Here is a 15,106-nt window from a genome sequence, read left to right as displayed (position 1 = left end):
CACCTCAGCCTTCCGAAGAGCTGGGATTACAGGAGTATGCCACCATACTCAGCTAATTTTTGTATTTTTTTTGGTAGAGACAGGGTTTTGCCATATTGCCCAGGCTGAAACCTACGACTTTCTAAGAATTACTAAGGCTATAAATCAAATGGAAATGACACAAAATATTTATGTGAACATTTGTTTACATAAACATGCTTATGTAAATACAAATACATTTATAGCCCTAGTTTGGAATTCCAGTGAAATGCTAGTCTCTGTACTCAAGAAATACCTCATGGGATGAAAGCATTCATTCATTTACAAACAAAAATTGAATATCAGTTATCAGTCTTTACCAAGAGTCAGTGTTGAGAAACTCATAGTTGTATGTGTAGAAGAGTCTAAGAATTACAATCTGAATGCAGAGGTGAAACCTGAAAAAAATCAATCAGAACTTCAAAATGATCATGGAAGAGAGTTCTTTCCTGTTCTTAGAACCTGGTATCTGAGCTCCCCATCTATGTTCCACCTACTCCTCAGCATCACCACTTGGATTGCACAAGCATTTCAAATCTATCACTTCCAAAACTGGACTCCCAATTCTTATTCTTCCAAACCTCTCCAACTCCAGTAACTGCATGCCCTGACTTTATGCTAGTTACATACTTAGTATGTGCAGGTGCCAAGAAAAATTGTATTATTTTGTTATCCTGAGTAAACAAAACAATCAAGATCAGCCAAATACCTAATTTTATATGCATCTCTAGGTTTCTAGGTTCTGACCTATAATTTGTTCCATGAGTTTATCCTAGGCCATACTTTGCCTCTGCCATTCAAGGACATTTTCTATTTCTGGATTCTTGGGCATGTAGTCTTGCACCCCTTGGAGAACCTGATGAAAGTTGTTGTGAACACTCTTCCCCAGAAACGATACATATACACAATACATTGCCTGGGCTCATAGATTCAGTGAGGCTGTGAAGTCCATTCATGGAGTCCTAGGTAAGAGTCCCTGCTCCCAAAGGTCAGATACAAGAAATCTGACTATGGCCGGGCGCGGTGGCTCATGCCTGTAATCCCAGCACTTTGGGAGGCCGACACGGGTGGATCACGAGGTCAGGAGATCGAGACCATCCTGGCTAATGTGGCGAAACCCCATCTCTACTACAAATACAAAAAATTAGCTGGGCGTGGTGGCAGGCACCTGTAGTCCCAGCTACTCAGGAGGCTGAGGCAGGAGAATGGTGTGAACCCAGAAGGCGGAGCTTGCAGTGAGCCAAGGTTGTGCCACTGCACTCCAGCCTGGGTGACAGAGCAAGACTCCATCTCAAAAAAAAAAAAAAAAAAAAAAGAAAGAAATCTGACTAAACAGAGTGGTTCTCAATTGTTGGCAGTTCAGTAGCGGGGAGAAGAAGAGGAGAAATGTGGATCTATGTTTTAGTACTATATATGTTTTTCAAGTTATCCAAGCTACCTCCTCTCTGCTGTGAATAGGACTACTCAAAGGCAGATGTAACTAATTAAATAATAAACACTATAGGACACACATGAAAGGGAACTGCATTGACCTGGAGAATTCACACACCAGCATACAGAACCTTCTTTCTGGCTATATTTTTCCAAAACTATTGTGAAAAAAATGTAGATCAATGACTGTGTTGTTCTCTTCTACCTCCATACCCAGCTCTCTGAAATCAATGCCTTTTAAGAGTACTGAAAGCATTAAGCAAGGAAAACTAGTAGTATAAATAAAAGTAAGTTTTACACACAGCACTATGGATATTTGATATTTACTGAGGAGCTATAATTTGGTTGCTGTGGTACTTATTAAAAATGTTATTTCAATTTCTTACAATTCAAAATATTTTAAAAAGTTGATAAGGGTTAGTTATGGATATAATATTATACAGACACTAAAAATGATGGATAACATACTTTACACATAGGGAAGACAGTTCTAATAAGCATAATTTCAATGGGAAAAAAAAGCACAAAAAGACAGAAATTTGCCCACATAAAAATCAAACCAAAAAAGCTCAAGGTGTCAAACATGGTTACAGTCAAGATAAACTAATCAACATTTATAAATAACAAATCTTAATATATGAAGTGATATAAATAAATAAGAAAGAAAATCACATGTATGCCATCAGAAAAACAGGAAAGGATATGAATAGACAATTCACAAAGAAATATAGCCAATACACATATTTAAATTTAAAAAACTAGTTTTTTTTTTTCTTTGAGACAGAGTCTTGCTCTGTTGCCTAAGCTGGCATGCAGTGGTGTGATCTTGGCTCACTGCAGCCTCTGCCTCTTTGGGTCAAGTGATTCTTGTGCCTCAGCCTCCCAAGTAGCTGGGATTACAGGCATGCACCACTGCACCTGGCTAATGTTTGTAATTTACTTTAGTAGAGACAGGGTTTTACCATGTTACCCAGGCTGGTCTTGAAATCCTGGCCTCAAGTGATCCACCCACCTCGGCCTCCCAGAGTGCTGGGATTACAGGCATGAGCTACCACGCCTGGCCAAAAAAACACTAGTAATTTTTAAAATGCGACTTAAACTGTAAGATAGCATTTTTACCTATTAAATTGTCCACCATTAAGAGCAACGTTCATGGCCATCACTAGTTTAAGGTGTGGGAAAATTGACTCTCATACCCTATTGATACAAAGGTAAAAACTGGTGAAAACCTTTAGGAAGGCACTTTAATAATATGGCTCAAAAGCCTTAAAAACATACATTCCTTTGACTGGAAAATTATTTAGAAATGCATTCTACTATAATTATTAGTCAAGGTACAAAAATATAAGTGCAAGGCCATTTAAAGTAGTGTTGTTTCAATATGGGATCATTTCCATAAATTATAGAACATCTATCTTTATGGTAGAATATTATGCAGGCATTAAAAATATTGATGTGTATCAATATATACTGACATGTGAAGATGTTCAGGAAATATAGCTAAGTGAGAAAAACATGTTTAAAAAAGCTTATATTTGTGGCTGGGCGTGGTGGCTCCGCCTGTAATTCCAGGACTTTGGGAGGCCGAGGCGGGTGGATCGCGAGGTCAGGAGTTCGAGACCAGCCTAACTAACATGGTGAAACCCCATCTCTACTAAAAATACAAAAATTAGCTGGGTGTGGTGGCGTGTGTCTGTAACCCCAGCTACTCGGGAGGCTGAGGCAAGAGAATTGATTGCACCCAGGAAGCAGAAGTTGCAGTGAGCCAAGATCATGCCACTGTACTCCAGCCTGGGCGACAGAATGAGACTCCATCTCAAAAAAAAAAAAAAAAAAAGCTTATATTTGTAAAAATGCATGTAAAAATGTAAAAGTTAGATATTACTTTGATATGTATGCATAGAAAAATATCTGAAGGATTGACAATGAAATGAAATAATAGTAGTAGGTGGCAGTGAGAGAATTATACACAATGCTTTTCCTTTTTGCTTATTTTTATTTTCTATTATAAAAAAACAATTTTAGAAAATAATTACAAGAAATATAGAGGAAAATATTTAAGTTATAAACAATAGCAATACCAAAGCAGGAAAGCAGGAAACCAAGTCAAGTAAAAACTAAAACTATGGAATAATACTCACTAAAAAGCTAAAATATAATACACAGAAAATATAATAATTGCATGTTAAAATTGACAGGATTATGATTGATATAAACATTTTTCAATCATGTGCATTTGTAATTTAAAAAAGTAGGAAACTTTCATGAAGAAAGTTGTCAGTTTTGCTAAAATAAACTTCTGATAAAAATTATGCATAAGACTTACCTCACTGTAATATTTAAAGTTAAATTCATATTATCCTATCTAATAGTAAGAAATAAATTACATGCAATTGAACTTATATGATACCTTTGCCAGCAGAGTCTTCCCACAGCCAGGAGGACCAGCAAGGAGGACCCCAGCCGGAGTCACCAATCCAAGAGCTTTGAACTGGTCTGGGTTGCGTACTGGTGCCTGGAAAGAATGATACCAACGGCGATCCATTACATGTCCATTTTATACTACAGGTTCAAATTATTTCCAGATACATATTTTATGGTTGAGTCTCCCTCTGTCACCCAGCTGGAGTGCAGTGGCGCTGTCTTGGCTCACTGCAACTTCTGCCTCCTGGGTTCAAGCGATCCTCCCACCTTAGCCTCGTGAGTAGCTGGGACTACAGGCACATGCCACCACGCCTGGCTAATTTTTGTATTTTTAGTAGATTGGGGGTTTCACCATGTTGGCCTGGCTGGTCTTGAACTCCTGACCTCAAGTGATCCACCTGCCTCAGCCTCCCAAAGTGCTGGGATTATAGGCATGAGCCACTGCGCCCAGCCTCTCAGGCTTATTTTCAACATGACTGTGAGGCCTGAAGATACGAACAGTACCTGGTTTACCTGTTCATGCTCTGTGGTGATAAAAAGAAAAGTCCCTGCACTTGAGGAATTTATACTTGAACATAATGTCTAAGAACATTTTAGACATAACGATATAATATTTCAACAAATATTTTTTAGAAAACCATTTAAATTTCTAGGTTATAAAATGTTTAGACAATGGTCTCCTCTAAGAAATCAGATGCAGCAGTAACTTTTGCATAGTTAAAAGCCAGAGATACCTGTTGACTATAATCCCAGTGTATTTTCTCTTTCAGTAGTACCTACCTCTAAATCGATCATATTTCAATTAATGAACCACGGAATGATGAGTAGAAAAGTAAAGTAAATAAAAATTAATCCAAAGTTTTATGTGCATTAAAATTGCCTTGACCCATAAGATCAAGTTCAGAAAGTCTTTGTCAAACAATTTGGTCTTGACGGAAACCTGTAGTTTTTTGTGGTTGTTTAAACTCACTGCTACAGAAATGAAGCACAACCAAAAGGATCAGCATAAAATGGGTCTCAATGGAATATTATTCAGCCACAAAAATGAATGAAATCCTGTCATTTGCAGCAACATGGATGGAACTAGAGGTCATTATGTTAGTGAAATAAACCAGGCACAGAAAGGCAAATATTGCACATTCTCACTCACAGTGGGAGCTAATAAAGTGGATCTCATAGAGACAGAGAGCAAACTGATGGTTACCAGAGGCTGGGAAGGGAAGGTGGAGAGGAATACGATGAAGAGAAGTTGGTTAATCGGTAAAAAAAATAGTTAGACAGGAGTAATAAGTTCTGGTATTTGATAGCACGGTAGGGAAATTATATTTCAAAATAGCTAGAAGAAAAAAGTATATTTCAAAACAGCTAGAAGAAAAAAAGTATAATGTTCCCAACACAAAGAAAACATAAACATTAGAGGTGATGAATATCCCAATTACCCTGACTTCATCATTACACATTTAATATATATATCAAAATATCACATGTACCCCAAAAATATTTACAACTATGATACATCAATTTAAAAAAATAAACAAATAAATAAATCGCATCTCAAACAAAAGAAAAACCATTGTTGGGGGCTTAGCACTTGAAAGAAGTGCCACATTCAAGTCAAGTTAGACACAGTGATTATAGTCAAGTCAGTTTAGCCACAGAACCTAGTACACATGCATGGAGCTTTATCTCTGGTCTTTAATCCATGACATGCCAATAATATTTGGCAGCTGATATACCTACCAATATTGCCATGGTGAGCTCCTCTCTAATGTCTTCCAGGGCACCAATATCTGCCCATGTCACATTAGGGACAGTGACAAAGCCTTCCCTTTTGGCAGAGGGTTGGACTGAGGATAGAGCAACAATGAAATCATTCAGTTCAATGCACAGTCCTTGCATCTGCTCCTCTGAGAGGGGATCTTGGTCTCTTAGCAACCCCAGCAGCCTCTGTAATTCATCCTTGAAGGGAACAATTGAGGGGAAAAAAATAAAGAAACACCACAACAGCTATTGAAAAGTTACATTTTCTACTTGTAAAAATTATTACTGTAATTTTCCATAAGCTATCCTGAACTTCTATGTATTTTAATAATTTTCTTTCTGACATGAGACAAGTTCATTTTATTCTAAAGGATCATATGCTCTGGTCAAGTAAAGATATACCAATTATAATTATAATTAAACATATAAGAATGATTTCTATATACTAGGGCTAGGTTTAGCAAATATAAGCAGTTGGCAAATATTCATTTCAGCAACCATGATATTTCCCATGTTTCATTTATAAATGTTCAAGAAACAGCTGAATCCTGATGAAATTAAAACAAAGTTACGCTGGAGGTAGTATAATTCATTAATATGGTTCCTTGATGGTTTATCAACTAAGTAGAGGGAAGGCAATTTTCCTATTACTATCAAATCTTAAAAGGCAGATTTCCTGCTTTGTGGAGAAGATGAAAGGATAAGTCTAAAAAACAGGTAACCAATTAATTCAATTTATAAAATATTAATTTATATGCAATATTATAAAAGGAATGAGTTTGTTATTTTTTACAGAAGTAATTGCAGTTTCAAATGTCTAAGAAAAAAACAAATTATCTGAGAACAAAACATCTGGATTGAAGCCCCTGCTCATTGAAGCCCCTGCTCTATAAAGTAGAAGCTGTATGGGCTTGGGGAAACCACAACCTCTTAAGCTTAGTGCCTTTGATTATAAAATGGGGAAAATGATATTTATATAAGGTTACAGGGATCAAATTATATAACATACAGAAGCCATCTGTGCAAGCTATAAAATGCTATATGAAATGCTATATGTATTGAATTTTCATGACTCATAAAACTAAAAAATTTAATACCGATCTTGGACTGATAACGGTCCCCTATGATTCACATGACTGTCCTCCAGAGCTGTTTGCAGCTACCGACGTGGATATAGTTATGTCAACAGACCACTGTAATCTACCTAACCAAAAGTTAACCAGGAGATATAATTAAATGCCAATGCTGAAATAGGGGTTGACAACCTTTTTCTGTAAAGGACTAGACTGTAAACACTGTAGGCTTTGTGGGCCACGGTCTCTGCTGCATACTCCTGTGTGAATTCTGCCGTGAAGAACGAAAGCAGAAACAGACAACATGTATACAAATGAACATGGCTGTGTTCCAATACAACTTTAATTTACAAAAACACGTGGTGGGTGGGTAGGCCATAGTCTGCCAACCCCATTCCAGAATTTCATAATCATTATTGTAAAATGAATTTATTCAGAATAAACTAAACATAAAACAACTCATATTTTTGAAATGATAAACATTGTGGGTATAAATGATAATTATTCTATAGGTTAAATGCCAATAAAACAGAAAGTAATAAACCTCAATTATGTTGACCCTTGCTTCAATGTAAGATAACACAAAGAACATTAAAAGGACAATTTAAGGTGCCTTTAGAGAAAGCACCTGTGTTTCAGAAGTGGGCTCAGTTCCCAGCCTTTCCTCCTGGACTCCTTTAGATGGCAAATCTTCCATTTCAGGATTTTTCTTCTGCTGTTCCTGTAGCTTCATTAAGACTCTATTGACTGCACACATTGCTGCCTCTCGGCACAGTGCCATGAGATCAGCACCAACAAAGCCTGGAGTTAGGTGTGCTAAATGACAGAAATCAAAAGCTTGAGGAAGCCTCAGTTTTCTGCACAATGTTTGAAGTATTCTGTAGAAAAGACAGGGGAAAAAAATGTCTGATTCCTGATCTAATAGTAAAAACAAGTCACCAACTATATTTATTTGAAGTCCTTCACGTCTGCCAAAGGTATCAAAATGGATACTATATAAGATCAAATAGTTCATTCACTCAACAAACGCTGTCATTATTACATGTTCCATCTTATTCCAGAAAGGATTATGGTAAATATCTGCTTTGTTAGGAACCATGCTAAGTGCTGTGACGAATACACAGAATTTTAAAAAAATATTTTGCCTTTAAGAATTTACAACATTACAGGGGAAATAAGATAAATAACTTATGGGGGTACTTTTACAGTAGATTAACTGGATATCTACCAGAAATAAAAGCCCCCACATTCACACAAACCATTAATTATCTTCATCATTGAAAATTATCTTGCCATATACTTCCCATTTCATATTAGGACAGTTACACCTCCAACTTTATCTTTACCTATTGTTCATCCCCTGTACTACACGTATGGAAAATTTGTTCAACCTAACTGGCAGCATGGTATCCATAAACATCTGGACTTCTAGATAATTGTTATTAAAGGAATATCTTGAACAATTTCTGATAAGACCTACTGAATAAAAACTTAAAAGAAGTAAAGATATTCAAGATGAGGCCAGGTGCGGTGGCTCACGCCTGCAATCCCAGCACTCTGGGAGGCTGAGGCAGGCAAATCACCTGAGGTCAAGAGTTTGAGATTAGCCTGGCCAACATGGCAAAATCCCATCTCTTCTAAATATACAAAAATTAGCTGGGCATGGCCGGGAGCAGTGGCTCACGCCTTGTAATCCCAGCACTTTGGGAGGCCGAGGCAGGCAGATCACGAGGTCAGGAGATCAAGACCATCCTGGCTAACACGGTGAAACCCCGTCTCTACTAAAAATACAAAAAATTAGCCAGACGTGGTGGCAGGCGCCTGTAGTCCCAGCTACTCGGGAGGCTGAGGAAGGAGAATGGCATGAACCTGGGAGGTGGAGCTTGCAGTGAGCCGAGGTCACGCCATTGCACTCCAGCCTGGGCAACAGAGCGAGACTCCGTCTCAAAAAAAAAAAAAAAAAAAAATTAGCTGGGCATGGGGGCGGGTAGCTGTAATCCTAGCTACACGGGAGCCTGAAGAAGGAGAACTGGCTTGAACTGGGAGGCAGAGGTTGCAGTGAGCCAAGATTGTGTTACTGCACTCCAGCCTGGACGATAGAGCAAGACTCGGTCTCAAATAATAAAAAAAAAAGATATTCAGGATGAAAGGTCTGAAGCCATACTGCAAGAGTCTGAATCCCAGCTCTGTTACCCTTTGTAATCTGGGCCAGTTACTTAATCTTTGTGCTTCAGTTTCTTCATTTATTCAATCTATATTATAGTAGCACTTATTCAGAGGGCTGTTGCTACAAATGAATACATGCAAAGCGCATAAAACAATGGCTGATCCACAGTTAGTGCCCAATGAATGTTAATTCTTTTTTTTTTCTGAGACGGAGTTTTGCTCTTGTTGCCCTGGCTGGAGTGCAATGGCGCGATCTCGGCTCACTGCAACCTCCGCCTCCTGGGTTCAAGCGATTCTCCTGCCTCAGCCTCCCAAGTAGCTGGGATTATAGGCATGCGCCAATGAATGTTAATTCTTATTTACATATTTTGATATTATAAACTAACTTGGACAAGCAAATGTATTTTAAAATTAATAAATTTGTAAAGAAGACTAATATTTTCAAATGTCAAGCTAATAAAGAATAAATTACAGAAAAATCATTTGGGATCATATAAGTGAGCAGAATAGAAGCAGATAAACATTACTGACAAATTTTTTAAAGTTTCACTGGGATACTCTGAATAATGGGAATCAAGAAAACTTTCCACTAAAGAACTATTTCCAAAAGACACAGATCCAGTTTGCTACTATGCACAAGAATACAAAACACTCTTCGACTTACCATGAGTTTACGTCCTGATAAACCCATCTTAAGTCAAAAACATCATGATAAACCCTTTGTAAAGTTGAAAAACTAAAAGCCAAACCATTGTCAGTTGGGGACTATCTGTACTAAGAACATTTTGGATGTTATGAAAATGGCTAACAGAAAATAATATCGTCCTTTTCATAGTTGTACTCTATCCCTAAAAAAAGTGGGTATTTTTGGTCATCATACTGTAGAAACTCCAAAAGAAGGGAAAGCTACCACTGTTCTAGCTCCAGCTACTGCAGCCACGTGAGACCGTGAGGCAGAACCATCTAGCTGAGGCCTTTCTAAATTCTTGATCCACAGAAACTGTGAGACACAATAAAATGGGTATTGCTGTAAGACACTAAATTTTGGTGTGGTCTGTTTTACACCAATAGAAACTGGAACAATTGTACGGGTCTCCTTTTATGTACGCTGAAACTTTTCCATAATTTAATGGTTTTGAAGTACAGGATGATATCTGGAGGATCATTTGAGGGCAGGAGTTCAAGATGAGCCTGGGCAACATAGTGAGACCCTTTCTCTATATAAAAAATAGTAATAATAAAAGAGACAGCTATCAATAGCTACCTTATTAAAAAAATTCTCTATGTCAGATATTGTGCTAGGTTATGTTAATTCAATACTCACAGGAAGCCTTTAATTTATAGTATTATGATCACTTTACAGATAAAGTTATTACTATTATTATTACTACATTATAGGTAAATAAACTAAAGCTTGGAAATGTTAAAAACATTGGACAAGGACCAAGGATAACAGGAGGCAGAGGTGGAATAACTTTCCTTCACTGGCTCAAAGTTTGGGCATCTATTCATTGCCTCTGCAACCCAGTCCCGCCTAGGTCTTGCCTTTCCCCTCCTTACTTACACTTACTCATACCCTGGACCTTGTCATCACCTGGATCTAGCCCCTATCTGAGATCACAGTCTCACATGCAGCACTTTGCCCAGTCTCACATGTCTGAGCTTATATGTGCAATTACTCCCACACTGTTCCTGAACCTCACCAGGATCTTCAGTGCACCCCTTCCTCATTAAATACTTTTTTTTTTTGAGACAGGGTTTCGCTGTGTCACCCAGGCTGGATAGAGTACAGTGGCATGACATCAGCTCACTACAACCTCCACCTCCCAGGTTCAAGCGATTCCCCTGCCTCAGTCTCCTAAGTAGCTGGGATTACAGGCGTGCACCACCACGCCCGGCTAATTTTTTTGTGTTTTTTTAGCAGAGATGGGGTTTCACCATGTTGGCTAGGCTGGTCTCGAACTCCTGACCTCAAGGGATCCACCCTCCTTGGCCTCCCAAAGTGCTAGGATTACAGGTGTGAGCCACCGCACCTGACCTCATATTTCAGAACATTTCTTTTTTTTTTGAGACGGAGTCTCACTCTGTCATCCAGGATGGAGTGCAGTGGCGCCATCTCGGCTCACTGCAAGCTCTGCCTCCTGGGTTCATGCCATTCTCCTGCCTCAGCCTCCCGAGTAGCTGGGACTACAGGAGCCCGCCACCACGCCCGGCTAATTTTTTGTATTTTTAGTAGAAACGGGGTTTCACCGTGTTAGCCAAGATGGTCTCGATCTCCTGACCTCGTGATCTGCCCGCCTTGGCTTCCCAAAGTGCTGGGATTACAGGTGTGAGCCACCGTGCCCGACCCAGAACATTTCTTAACTAGATTTCCACTCCACCACCTCAACAGTGCTTCCTGAGATAGTCTCGCTTGTGAAGTTATATTTCTGGTTATTGGTGGATGTTTATTTGCTCTATGGACATTACTCATTTGCTCAATTACTAGGAAAGGCTGGTACTGCAGCAAACAGCTTTCAACTGTCCGGCTGCCATTTCATTACTGGTAACAGGACCTGTGGTCTCAGACAGGTTAGTGCAATAGGTTAAACATATGGTACTGAGATTTAACCTATAAGTGGACCAGATGGTTGCTGTATGCCATAGCTCCAGACATTGCCACTAACCTGGTCAGCCAACTAAAGAATGCAAGCCATTGTTAATAAGATCAGACAAATTAGTATGGATACATAAGTCCATTACTACTTCTGAAAAAACAACCTGAAACAATTATCCTACTGATGAGTAAATTGTTTTCTTCCTCTTTTTTTTTATAGAGGTGGGGCCTCCCTCTGTCACCCAGGCTGGAGTGCAGTGGCACAATCATAACTTACTGCAGCCTTGAACTCCTGGGCTCAAGCAATCCTCCTGTGCTTCAGCCTCCTGAGTAGCCAGGACTACAGGTGTGTGCACAGCTGATTTTATTTTTTGTACAGACAGGGTCACACTATGTTGCCCAGGCTCAAACTCCTGGTCTCAAGTGATCCTCCTGCCTTGGCCTCCCAAAGTGTTGGGATTACGGGCATGAGCCACTGCACCCAAGCATAAACGATTTTCTTAATGTGGGCTTCTCCTTTTCCAAATCAATTTAACTGGTACAAAAAGAAAGTGAGAGAGAAAGAAAGGCTACATGGTATTTCTCACCTCTTACTTTCAAACCATTCAGTTAAGATGACTTAGTGGCATACAAACTTCATTCTATAAGAGTATACCTTTCCCTGGATGCTTCATCTGGGATACCTAGGCATATTTCTCGGTCGAACCTTCCTGCACGTCTCAAAGCAGGGTCTAACGAGTCTGGTCGATTAGTAGCTCCAATAACTAGGACCCGGGCTGTAGCAGCCACATCATTCAGATCTAGTAAGAGACAGAGAAAGAGTAGTGAACAAAGCACTTGACATTGAGGGCAATAATGGTTACAGAATCATTTCATGGTTAAAGTATTACAGATTTTGACAGCAACATATATATAAAACCAACATTTATTAAATGTCAAATATGTAAAAGGTGTGAGGAGGATAAATAAAATACAAACTCTGTCCTCAGCAGTTCACAATCTATTGAGAAACACTGAGTGTGTAAATAAAAAAATGGCATCAGACAAATTTTGTGAAGTATAATAACAGATATAAACAAAGCACCAAGGTAATACGAGAAAAGACATCATGAATTCCAACTGAGGAATAAGGGAGGGTTCACGGATGTGGTTACATTTCAGAAAAGGCTTGAAGGGTAAATACAATTTTAACAAGCAGATATATAGGCTAATGGAATTCTGTGTAGAAGAAAGAGTATTAGTGAAAGCACAGAAGGTCAAGCATGCATGGCACATCCAGGCAAGGTGAGCAGGACAACAGGGAGGCTGAGGAGGATGCCGAAGTCTGTGTCTCCGAATAGACTGATAAAATTAATTCGAGCAGGGGAATACAAAATAGTCTTCAGCTGTTCTGGCTTAATCAAGGAATGTATTTCTAGGAATGGACAAAACTGAGGGCTTAAATCTTATCTTTCCTAAGTATTACTTCTCTCAGCTGAACCAGGATTGAAGAGCAGGGAGTCTGAGGTTATTTTCCCTCACAGGTAACAAGAAGGTAGTAAGATGCTAATTAAATCATGAGGAGTTTATACAGTCTGTTCTTTTTTTTTTTTTTTTGAGACCGAGTCTCGCTCTGTCGCCCAGGCTGAAGTGCAGTTGCGCCATCTCGGCTCACTACAAGCTCCGCCTCCCGGGTTCACGCCATTCTCCTGCCTCAGCCTCCCGAGTAGCTGGGACTACAGGCGCCCGCCACCACGCCTGGCTAATTTTTTTAATTTTTCAGTTTTTTAATACAGACAGGGTCTCACCGTGTTAACCGGGATGGTTTCAATCTCCTGACCTCATGATCCGCCCACGGCCTCCCAAAGTGCTAGGATTGCAGGCTTGAGCCACTGCGCCGGGCCACAGTGTGTTCTTTAGCTAGCAGGAAGCCATGAAAGCATTTTCTCAGACTGCAGGCCTCAAAGACATGGCAAGAAAATTTTAGATAAAAATAAAACAGAATCCCAGTACTTCGGGAGGCTGAAGCAGAAAGACTGAGCCCAGGAGTTCGAGATCAGCCTGGGCAACATAGTGAGACCGTCTCTAAAAAAAACACCCAGGCACAGTGGCTCACGCCTGTAATCCCAGCACTTCAGGAGGCTGAGGCCAGTAGATCACCTGAGGTCAGGAGTTCGAAACCAGCCTGGCCAACATGGCAACACCCCATCTCAGAAATCAGCCAGGTGTGGTGGCATGCACCTGTAATCCCAGCTACTCAGGAGGCTGAGGCAGGTGAATAGGTTGAACCCAGGAGGCAGAGGTTGCAGTGAGTTGAGATCGTGCCACTGCACTCAAGGCTGGCCAACAGAGAGAGACTGTGTCTCAACAAAAAAAAAAAAAAAAAAAAAAAGCCAGGCATGGTGGTGCACACCTGTGGTCCCAGCTACTTGGGAGGCTTAAATGGGAGGATCACTTGAGCCCAGGAGGTCAAGGCTGCAGTGAGCTGTGATTGTGCCACTGCATTCCAGCCTGGGTGACTGGGTGACAGAGCAACACTCTATCTCATCAATCAATCTGTCAGACTACAACCTGGTAATGCAAGGAACATAAAATATATGCTTCAAATTTTCTTGTTTACACAAAACAAGTGCTATTTCTTTTTATTTATTTTTAGAGGTAGCATCTTGCTATGTTGCCCAGGCTGGCCTCAAACTACTAGGCTCAAGCAATCCTCCTACCTTAGCCTCCCAAAGTGTTAGGATTACAGGCATGAGCCACTGTGCCCAGTATGACTTTTTTTTTTACACTATTTGATATTTACTATATGAATATTATTTTATATCTTCATGTATTAATTACACTATTTTTAAAAATTTATTCTCTTAAGATGAATTTATTATTTTAAACTAACCATCCATGCAGGTTAGGAGTTGGGCTACAATTCTTCGTTCCATATCTTTTGAAGCCACTTCTCTTTTGGGGGTAATAGCATCAATTTCATCAATGAAAATGATACATGGTGCATTTGACTAGAAATAAAAATATCACAAAAAGACAATCATAAATGCATCCCCTATACTGAAGCACAGCTAAGCATATACATTTTTTAAAAAATCTTAAAGGTCAAGGATCATTTGCCAAAAGAATAACCCTAAAGAAGGCAGTTCACATGTGTTACTTCTGATTTTTATCTGACTTAAGAGAACCAAGATGATTAAAAGTACACAGTAAGAGACTGCAGATAGGGTAACACATTTATAGTCTCTTCATCAATGCATGTTTTGTGATAAATCTACTGAAATTCTTTTGTAAATTAGGTATACTTGCTATGCTATGAAACAGAAACAATGATTTTGGATAAGCATATGCACAGAAAAAAAAACTTAAGACAACAAGTTTATAAACTTTAAATTAGCAAACCCAAGCTTACTAGAAACGTTATGAGGGTTTCTACCAACATAAGAATCTCCAAGCCTTTCTCTATAATTTGCTATAAGAGTAAATTTGAGAAGCACCAGAAGCTTTTTAAAAAATCTGTGGTAAAATATACATAAAATTTACCATTCTAACCACTTTGGGTATATAGTTTAGTGGCATTAAATATTTTCAGACTGTTGTGTAAACATCACCACTATCCATCTCCAGAACTTTCCCAGCATCCACACTGAAAAGTACC

General features: G+C 39.2%; 1 protein-coding gene across 3 annotated transcripts in view; it reads right to left on the bottom strand.

The window, feature by feature from the left end:
* The window catches only part of NVL (nuclear VCP like), a 107,321-nt gene that overhangs the window by 59,043 nt on the left and 33,172 nt on the right, over positions 1-15,106 (bottom strand). For all 3 annotated transcript variants that reach the window (XM_024231690.3, XM_054519792.2, XM_054519790.2), the window contains 5 exons: positions 14,342-14,459; positions 12,125-12,269; positions 7,336-7,585; positions 5,614-5,832; positions 3,860-3,964 (listed from right to left, as the gene is read on the bottom strand). In XM_024231690.3, coding sequence (XP_024087458.2) covers positions 3,860-3,964; positions 5,614-5,832; positions 7,336-7,585; positions 12,125-12,269; positions 14,342-14,459 — 837 coding nt within the window. The remainder of the gene's footprint in view (positions 1-3,859; positions 3,965-5,613; positions 5,833-7,335; positions 7,586-12,124; positions 12,270-14,341; positions 14,460-15,106) is intronic.

This window comes from Pongo abelii, chromosome 1, assembly GCF_028885655.2.
Source record: "Pongo abelii isolate AG06213 chromosome 1, NHGRI_mPonAbe1-v2.0_pri, whole genome shotgun sequence".
Classification (NCBI taxonomy): Eukaryota; Metazoa; Chordata; class Mammalia; order Primates; family Hominidae; genus Pongo; species Pongo abelii.
This window is presented reverse-complemented; position numbering and strand designations above follow the sequence as displayed.